Source organism: Colletotrichum acutatum (genome assembly GCF_030867785.1).
Source record: "Colletotrichum acutatum strain CBS 112980 chromosome Unknown BDZ83scaffold_5, whole genome shotgun sequence".
NCBI classification, from domain to species: Eukaryota; Fungi; Ascomycota; class Sordariomycetes; order Glomerellales; family Glomerellaceae; genus Colletotrichum; species Colletotrichum acutatum.
In genome coordinates this window covers 756,489-766,681 of record NW_026848999.1, presented here as the reverse complement: position 1 = coordinate 766,681, position 10,193 = coordinate 756,489, and the positions used below count along the sequence as shown (strand labels likewise).

The window sequence follows — 10,193 nt, the reverse complement described above, 5'->3', positions numbered from 1 at the left end:
TCGGGCTAATGCATGCAAGGTAGGAAGGTATCGCGACAAAGACGAAAGATGCCTGCCTCAGATCCCAAGGCGGTGCTTCCTTCATCTCTTACCTGATGGATATGTCACTGAAAATTCGTTACAGGAAAATGAAGAGAACAGAAAATCGTCAATTCAGTTCCATGCAACTCCAAAGAACCCTGCCACCGGCCCCAAAATCTCTAATTGACCCCACTGCGAAAATACTGTGCACCATCGCCGATAACAAAAGCAACAGCTACGGGGTACCGAGTACGGATAGCCATACCTTATTCATTCGTACGGCGCAGGCATGGTGCATGTTCTCTCAACCGAAGTTTCATGTTCCCTGTCGACGCATTTCATCTCATCAAAGAACGAGAGAAGAAGCCAACCGACCCTTATTTCCCTGGTTTCTATTTTTCGCAACCTCCTCCACCCTTTTTCAAAGTTCTCTTTGGCACCTCCACCCATGTCGAAACACAAGATCTGCCGCAGGCCCGCAGCTCAATTGATGCCAACCCTCATGGTCCATGAACCATCCGGCATCCTTCGTCCCTTGACAGCAGTGGCCACAGGGATGTCCGTGTCTCGTCTTTTCGCTGCCCGTGCATCGCAGTCGCAGTCGCCTCGTCTCTTGGGACGGAACCATCAAGTAGGAAATAGGGGTCGAGGCATGTTCCTGGCAAACATTGTCCACTACGGATACACTACCAGACGACACCACGGCATGCCTTTCCAGAAGAAACCGTGTTCCTGACCACCCACTGACCGCTAGCTGCGCAGGAGACTTTACGCCATGTAGGCTGCGGCACCAACTGCCCTCCATTGACAAACAGAGGCATCCAGTGCCCGGACGGATACAGCGTTTTGCCTTGTCTCGAGCTCCAACAGTGACGCGCACCTCACACCCTCAGGCGCTACCTTCCACCATGGCATTTTCGTAGATGTCCATGTTCAGGCGCCAGGAAATACCATCATCCTGAGGCGTCGAGCAGCTTACGGAACCAAGACCAACCGTGTTGCACTGCCATTGCGCCGCCTTCTACAGCATCTATTCGTACCCCCCATACGCCATGCCCGCTTTTGTTTACTTCGACAGACCCCTAAAAGAGAAAGAAAAAAAAACAACGGCGGGACGATGCGGCCACACCCTAGACACCGCAACGCCAATGCTCTTCAAGTCTTAGACAGGCTTAGAGGACGGATAGACCATACGAATGATGCTCGTTCCTTAGCCCAGGGTCTCCTTTGCTCAATTGCCCAATCCAACTCAGTCCTGTCCAAGGTTCGACTGCGGTTGCGACTCCTCTGACCCGAGTCAAACGCACCCTGTGCCAGTGCGGAGAGTTCAGCAGATGAACGTTGCCTTACGGATACTTGACCTCTACCTGCAGCCCTCTGTCGCCTGTCGCCTCCCGCCGGCCTGACAGCGCTGGGCTCACCTCAGTATTTTTTCAATGGTCCTGTGCTATGCCCCAGCGCGAGAGCCATCCGCCCTCCACCACTCATGAGCATCAGAAAACACTGAATCCCAGCGCCTGAGATGGCATCCTTGCCCATAGAACCAGCCTCACTACTCCAGCACGACCAATGGCTTTTGCTAGCGACACAACACTGCACACCGGCACGCCATGGGCCATTTGCTTGCCTCTCCACCACAGTACGTCTATATGGAAATTGGAAACAAAGAGAAAAGACACTGCAAAGACCCCCCTGTTCAGAAGTCTGCACAGTACGTACGGCGTACCATCAACGACTCACAAACCGGTCACCGTGGCCAATGGAAGCAGCTATTCCAGCCTTCAGATGCAGTACCCTGAATTGCCACCACGAAACTACCGGGCATATTCTCCTTAGTCGCAGTCAGGCACCTCCCCCCCAACCACCAGACATGGCCAATCGCCGAGTCCTTCACTTTCACCATCGAGCAGGACAGGACAGCCTCCCTCCCGCCCCCGGTCCCTGTAAAGTCCCCGCGGCGCCGGCCTCTTCACCGCTCAAATCAGCCAACGGCCCCGTAACCGGACTTGCGCAAACGGACGGGGACAGACCATCAAGGTTCGCCCTACCTTACCTTACCTTGCCTTGCTGCAGTGCGGTCTCCGTCACCCGGTCCCCATCCTGTCTCGCGCTACATCCAAATTCGTGCCTACAATCGATCGTACTGGTGGTTAACAAGACCCCCCTTGCGAGATTTTCTGACATCCGTCGGCCTTGTTTTCTTAGTCTGCTTATTTTTTGCCACCCGACATGGCCCATTCAACGAGCATCATCACCATCGTCAGTTCAGAATCAAGATCCAAGACAAGGAAATGTCGAGTGAAATGTAATGCCTCAACTTGAAGCAATTGGCTCTTATCACTCTGGATCCTGCCGGGGGGCAACGGGAGGGGCCCCAAGGGTCCTCTCCGAGATGAAGGCAATATAGCCTCGACGACGGGAGGTGCTCCCGATCGGGAAGCTTGCAGCCAGCTTTCGCATCGCCTTTCCTGCGTGAAGGGTTCTAATGCAACAAAGCAAGCAACGGCAAGAACCCGATATCGAGAATTGGGAGAGCCATGTTACCATGTTTCTGAGCTGTTTGTCGCCAGGGCCCCAAGAAATGCCCGCATTCGGGAGTTTCGCGCGTATAGCGAGTGAGCAGAGCATGACAAGAACAGAAGGTTGGGCCCTGGTGCAAGTGCGTGGCTGCCAGACCACACAGCCAGCAGCCCTATCTTGGCTGCTACCTGTGGCCTTGAAGTCAGAATCTAGGTGCTGCATGTACATTTCAAGGAAGTCATTGCAAGTATCTCGGGTATGGCCATGTTCTCGTGTCCTTCCGATGTAAGAATCAACATGTCTCGTCGGGTCGGGGCGGCGGCGGTGGTTGCTTCGGCCGAAAGCTATCAATGTGAAGCTCACCTCTTCGTCTCACCCAAGCCCTTGTCAAATCACATCCAAAGGCACACACACACACACACACAATATAGAGAGCTACAGTGTTGAGATGTAGTCCACTTGCACGGAAACATCCGTCTCAATAACCCTCAGGAAGAGGAAAGAATCCTTGTGTAGATGAAATCAAATCTACGCCCTTAGCTGGCGATCATCCGCATGTACAAGACAGTGTCTCACCCGCACGAAATAAACGCCATCCCAAGCTCTCGAGGACACGGGGGAGATCTCAACGCCGAGGGGGGATGCCTACCTACATCAGTGGTTCACGAGAGCATCAAGGCGGGCGGAAAGACGCAGACTTACACCGCGAGCGGACTAAGCTTTAAGACGTTGACTTGCCCAAGTCGCCGCCATCTACGATCTCAAGCCTTCGTTTTTCACGCTAGTACAGTGTGATTGTGTAGTGCTTCGTGCTTGTAGGCCGCTCATGCTGTTTCCGGGCGTGAGTGAGCGAGATATCGTGAGCTCGCTCGCTCGCTGTTCTGGGATAAGCGCAACGTCTTTTTCCCTTCTCCTCTCCTTGCTCGGGGCGTGTGTGATGTGTGATTTGTGGCTCGTCACGAGTACCAAGCTCAAGCTCGAGCTCTCAAAACCCTCCAGCTCATAGCTCACAGCCCCCAAGTTCCGGACATCTCGAAACTAGGTATGACATTTTTGGTTTGGTGAATCGCAAAGGTCTTTATAGGTACACGAAACCACCTTTCCCCCCCGTCGAAACGATCTACCCATTCCGGCCGACACTCACCCACTCGCTCATCTACTCACTTGTCTTGCTTCCAGACTCAGAGCTCCTAGCATACAGTAGGTAAAACGAGACCGAGGAAGGAGTGGGGGGCGTGTAAGGCGCTGTATTAGGATGAACCAGTCTTTGCCAGCGTTACACAGTTTCGAAGACATACCGGCAGTGGAAGAGGAGGGGGAGAGGGAGGGAAGCAGCGTCCAAGCAAGAGAGATTGGGTGATCGAAGGGTTCAAGAGAGAGAGAGAGAGAGAGAGACATGTACGCAAGCAGCTAAGCTCACAAGCGACATGACGATGATGGTGCTGGCAATAACTTCAACGTCGTACAGGCACGTAGGGCGAGACATTTTCTGGCGGAGGGGCAGCTTCAGGGGGGGAAGGATTTTTTTTCCCTACGTGGCTGAGACAAGTGTTATGAGACAATATCAGGGGATGGATAGAGAGGAAACCGGTACACACCAGAGTACACCAGAATGACATTCCTCTCCGTATCCTCGTCATCTTCATGAGCACCTTAGGAGAAAAAGATGCTGGGGCACTTGACTGCATCGATCACGATGGACGGCAAAAGAGGAATGTTATTGTAAACCTTGTTCGATTCTGGTTATTAAGCTACCTATGGCACTCAACCGCCATGAAGCTACTGCTAATGTCTTCAAAGCTGGGTAGAAACAGCCTCAGCCAAGAGTTATTGGCCGAAATTGAAAAAAGAGAATTTCTTTCCTCCACCTCATACCTCCAAGTTCAGAAGAAGCCTTGATCCCTCCTATCCGACCTTGGGAAACTCCAAAAATGTCTCATTTCGAGACGACAAAGTGAAAGAAAAAATGAAACCTGATTGATAGTGATTGGTGTTGTTTGGTTGTTTTGATGTGTATGCGCGCGACCAGCTCGATAACAAAAAGGAGCTGTGTCCAGTTGTAGTGTACAAGTAAGTTGCTGGGAAAGAACCTCGCTGATTGTGTCCGAGAAGAGAAAGCGGCTTGACGCGCATAGTGGTATAACTAAACATGTAGACATTAAATAAAGGTCGTGAGGTCGTGAAGAATCGAATGCAGAGAAGTCGAGGCGGCCCACAAGGCTACCGTCAGATCGTACGGCGTGCCATATCAATTGATCGTAGCCAGGTAGACTGCTATCGAAGACTGCGTTTTTGGCGTGGTGTGTCGAATATGTGCCGTCTTCGTCCCTCTTGGACTCAACAGCTAATTCTATGCCTCCATTGGTGAAAGATGTCGAGTCGCGATGGTATCCTTTTTCCACGCCATGCCTGTCCAAACGCCGGAAAGCAAAACCCTGATAAAAGACCGAAACCGAAACGTTCCTCACAAGTGCTACACGTGCGGAGCGCCAGGACGGCCCTTGCCGAGTGACTCGAGCAGCTCGTGGGGAGGAATCTTCCTCATACCACCGCCACGGTCATACATCGATGTCGGTGCTGGCGAGTATCCCTCACGCTTCTTGCGCAGGCGATCGAGGGCCATACCGACGATGACGATGAGGAAGATGAGGGCGAGCGAGATACCGAGACCAATTAGGACAATGAATCCAAGAGCCATGCGGCCATCTGCTTTGATATCAGTACGTATTTTCAAAGGTATCGGGTTTGCAAAACTTACCATTGTCAGAGAAGAAATCCTGGTTCTCGGTGAAGATTCTCGAAATCGAGCCGGCGGTGTTACCGCTGTTGACGGTGAGCGCATACGGCTGGAAGGTCGTTCCGTTGAAGATGGCAGCCGACGCTGATCCGTAGCCGGGAACGTTGAGGGAACCAGTAATCATCAAGGCTTGATTGGAGTCAAGGATGTCGGTATTGTCGTGGGATGAAGTCAGAGAAAAGACCTGGATGCTGTTGACAATGGTGCCGGGAAGTAGAGTAGTTCCGGCAGATTGCCATTTGGAGCCGTCGTACTTCATCAGGTAGATGGAGCCGTTGTTCGCGGTTCCGGAAACCCAGAGTTGCTTGCGATCACTCGATCCAGCCGTCAGAACCTCGACGGGACCAGGCAGAGAGTCCTCTCCGGGGTAGGCAGACCATGCCTGGCGATCAGGGCTGTACATGGCAAGCATGGTAGGAGAGGTACCATTCAAGGTGAAGTTGCCACCGGCGACAAGCTGGGACTTGCTGGTCCAGATGAGGCAATGACCGGTGCCTTCGAGGTTGACACCGGGACGGTTCCAACCTGCCAAGGATGTATCGTAGTAGCAGACACCTGGGCAGCCAAGCGCTCCAGCTGATTCGAAAGAACCAGCAACATAGACATCGCCAGAATCGGGACGGACCTCGATGGATGTGACAGTCGCGTTCCCGCCACTGATGCCGGGAGGTTGCGTGCTGTTGAAGGTAGCAGTCTGAAGGTTCAGAGAGATGATACCTCGCACAGCATTGTTGTTGACGGTACCACGGACACTGCCTCCGGCAAAGAGAAGGTCGCCAGTTACCGCAAGGGCAATGAAGGTTGAGTTGTCCTCGATCTGAGAGCCGAGGCCGGTGATCGAGTTTGAGTTTGACCCGTCAATGAGCACCAAGTTGTTGGCGGAGCTGCCGTTGGTGCCCACAGCCGTGAAGTGGCCACACAGGATGGTGATATTGCGGTTGTTTCCAGTGTAGAACGCACCGGTGACCACACCCGTAATGTTACCACTGGATAGAGAATCGCGCTTGCTGACGGTGCTAGAGGTCGTCGAAGATGACTTGAACTTGACCGGGAACTGGCCAAACTTCTCAGCGAGGGTGACGGCACCATTAGCGCTAATAGTTGCTGAGGTCATCGATCCCGCGTAGAGAGATCCTCCTCCGGGAAGATCGAGAATGCCAGTAGTCAGGATTCCGTTCAAGGCCGGGACGGGGCCGTTGAGGTTCTGCAGCCAATTCTTCTGAGAGGGCACCCAGACGGCGAAGCCAGAAGCCTGAATAGCTGAGTTGTCGCCGAAGGCGTTGATCTCGCTGAAGTCGCCGGTGAATGTAACGACCGACTCTGCCTCACTGTCGCTTGTAATGTTGACCAACATCGGGACAACGTGGGAAACTTCACCGTTGACGCCTGCACCAAGTGCAGTCCACGTGTTAGCGGAGGTGTCATAAACACCGACATTGTTGAGACCTGTGACGGCGTTGTCGAGCGTGTTGGAGAAGACACCACCGACGTAAAGCTGGGTGCCGTTTAGTTCCATCGCCTTCACTTCGCCGTTGAGACCACCGTCGAGAGCCATAGTAGCCTCGCTTGCCGTGTTGATACCAATGACATTGCGGGCAGTAGATGACGTGAAATTGCCTCCAACGATGACCAAGTCGCCAGCAGTCGTCAAGCTAGTGACCGCAGATCCTGAGGAGAATGAAGACCCGAGCTGGTTGATCTTGGAGCTCTTGAAATCTGTGTTGACCGTGGCAGACGAAGGGTCGAAGTCGAACAAGCCATTCAGACCGCCCGTCGAGTTGATCAGGGTGAACCCGACTCGCTGAGCAACAATGGTCATTTCATCAATGCTCTGCCCAGCCAAAGGAGTCAGGGTGACGCTGGGTCGGAAGCCGTCTGCTGAGCTCGCCTCGATGTAGCCGAAGTAGATCTGGTCGTACTTGTCAAAGTTGTTAGTCTGGTAGAGGGACGTAGTAAACTTGTTGCTACCAGTGGATGACATGATGCCGGTAACGTTCACCTGTGCTCGGGTCGAGCACGTGCCGTCTTGCAAGCAGCCGGGCGTGTACAGGTTGACAGAATAGTTGCCAGACTCCTTGAGGTCCGGGAGGAAGGTAACCGTGGCGGAGCTTGCGCTGACGGTTCCGGATAGCTTGGCAGTCAGGTACTGAGAGCTGCTCTGCAAGGAAGGAGAAGTCGACCACGGTCCGGTGGTGGTGGCAGATGACTTGGTGTCACTGTCTGCGCAGGCCGGAGAGTTGAAGTCGTTGATGGCGTACGAGTTGATGTCGTCCTCGAAAAGTTGGATGCCATTCAGACCACCGCCAGATCCGTAGTAGTCGGAAATATCGATTCTGAATGAGTTCATTCCGACGAGGTTGACAAAGTGGAAGTCCTGGAACTTGAGGGTCGAGTTGTTGCTGAGAGGGCACTCGCTAGTGCATGTAGCGTTCTGACCAGTTGTGGGGTCCACGTAGGTCATGTTCAAGATACCGCCCAGAGGGAGAGCAGTGAAACGGAATGTCTTGGTTCCTCGACCGTCCTGGTGGGTGTTCCAGAGTCGCATCTTGGTGGGCTGGAAACCGAAGCCGAAACTTGCCTGCCAGAAGCCAGCAGAGTTGTCGCGGAGCAGCCAAGTATTGCCAGAGCCATCGGCTCCGTCCGTCTTGCAAATGATGTTGCGAGGGTCGCTGAAGCCAGAGGTGGAGGTGCTCGAGGCCGAAGTAATGTTGGCACTCGAGAGGTTGATTACCTGTCCATCCGGGGTACTAGGAGTGCTAGTGTTACCAAGTCCAGTGAAGCTGCCGCCAAAGACGATGTGGCCGTTGGAAGCCTTGGTGATGGACGAAACAGGGCCGTTGAAACCGGCGAAAGGAAGGTTAGTCCATCCATCGGTGCCGTACCAGGCGATTGCATTTGTTGAGTTGGCGCCTCTGAAGTTACCTCCAACGTAAACGGTGTTGGCAGCTTGGTCGCAGAGAAGAGCGTTCACCTGACCTGACAGACCGGCCAGAGGGGTGATCTGGGAGGTGTTGGGGTTGAACAAGGCAATGCCCTGAGACTGAGTGCCATCCAAGCTCGTGAAATTACCGCCAATTACCACTCCCTGCATCGTTCCATTGTCGAGGGTGAATGTGCACATGTCGTGAATTGAGGCATCAGTCGAGATGAGTGACGCAAAGGCGCCATTGGGCAGCTGAGAAAGCAAAGACTCGCTTCCGTTTGTGCTGTAAGGCTTCTCATTCTGCTCCTCAAACTGGTAGAGGGAGATGCCGTTGAAGTCGCCTGCCACACCAATTCTGCCAAGCTGGGAAAGGTCGAGGTTCGCATCGGAAACTGGGGTGAACTGGATTGCTGCCACCGAGGAAGGTGCGAGGGCTGCCACTGCAAGAAGGTTCGTCCACTTACTCCGGCGCGCCGAAGGGCGCTTACCGAGAGCTAAACGCATTGCTATTGCTGTTTAGTCGGCAAGAGGGTGGTGAGTTGGGTGCTGTGAATGCTGGGTATCGAAGCTGTTGGATTGAGAATTTTTGATGCTTGGGAACCGGACTGGATATCGCGTCGCATTTGCAGGAATCTAATTTTGGATGCTGGCCATGAAAAGAATGATGTCTGCTGCTTCGTTTGATCGGTCGCGGGTTCGGAGGCGCGTCGGGAATCGGTGGTGCGAAATTAAACGGAGAGAAGGAGTCGAATCGGGTCGAGTCGAATCAGAAGGTGAGGATTTAGTGAATAATCGGGGGAGTGAAAACGAGCGTCTGTTGTCGGATGTAGAGAAGGAAAAGAAAATAGAGAGTAGTTGGTCGCCCAGTTCTATTGTCGGACAAGAGAAAAGGTTAGAACTGAGTTGTGGCCATTTGATGGCAACGACGACGAGGTGGTGAGAGCTGCGCTTCCTATTCTTCCCCCTGCTCTTTGTCGACCGCAGTTTTGTTGTTTGTTGGTGGAGAGGCGGACAGACACAGACGCAGACGCAGAGCCAGAGCCAGAGACAGAGCCCAGAGGGAAGGAGAGAGAGAGGCTGAGTCGCCAGACGAGATGGGGCCTGGAATGGAAGGTGCAGGCCCCACTTTGCAGACTTGTACCTGCTCGTACCTGCGCCAGGGAAATTGGTGGTGACTTTAGGTTGCACTTACCTCCTATCAAAAGCACTGACACTTTTTTTTTTGTGGGCGGAGCGGTGCCTCCACTCGCCGTAAGGTACGGAGTAAGGTACGGATACGCAGTCGCGGCCACGGCTCCACGGCTGCTGGTAGAGATGTGCTCGGATGGACTGGCAGTCGGTTTAGACTAGCTTGGGGCAAGCTTGATGACAGGAAGGCCGCCTAACGTGAAATGAAGCAGACGATTTATGAGAGACCAAGTGAACCGTTTTGTGTCGGTCGGCGGCTGGCGTCTCGGCGAAGAAGAAAGTTTTACCCGAATGTTGAATAAGAAAGGGGAAAGAATGAATGATTGTGAGGTGCCCTAAAAGGGTGACTGCATGTATGGAGTAAGTGTGGATGTGCAAGTTGCAGCGGGGGAAAGCGAGAGAGATAGAGACGGGAAATCGACGGGAATCTGATTCGGTGTGGATTCCAAGAGGTGAAATTGAGAAAGAGTCGCGTGTGAAAGCTTCGAGAAATGAGTGTACTACGTTGCCGACGTGGATTGATGAGGTGCTTGTCTTGTGTGTTTGCAAACCCGCAGAGGACCGCCGAAATGTCTTGCTGTGGTGTCGCCTCTTGCCGTGACACGAGATGTCTGTGCCAGGTCGGTCAGGTACGAAGTATCCGTAGGTAGCGTACCTTATGAATACCTACTACCTGACTCTGTAAGGTAGGTAAGGTAAGCTATCAGGAGAAGAAAGGGCGATCGTTGGAAAAGCCGGTGACGC

At 53.3% G+C, this 10,193-nt stretch overlaps 1 protein-coding gene across 1 annotated transcript; it reads right to left on the bottom strand.

Annotated features, from left to right (window-relative positions):
* Positions 1–5,014: 5,014 nt before the first annotated feature.
* On the bottom strand, positions 5,015–8,765 carry BDZ83DRAFT_747216 (cellular morphogenesis protein; the record flags this gene model as incomplete). The annotated part of the gene is made up of 2 exons (XM_060513399.1): positions 5,015–5,247; positions 5,300–8,765. 2 exons carry the CDS (start codon positions 8,763–8,765, stop codon positions 5,015–5,017), a joined length of 3,699 nt encoding a protein of 1,232 aa, XP_060370961.1.
* Positions 8,766–10,193: the final 1,428 nt, after the last annotated feature.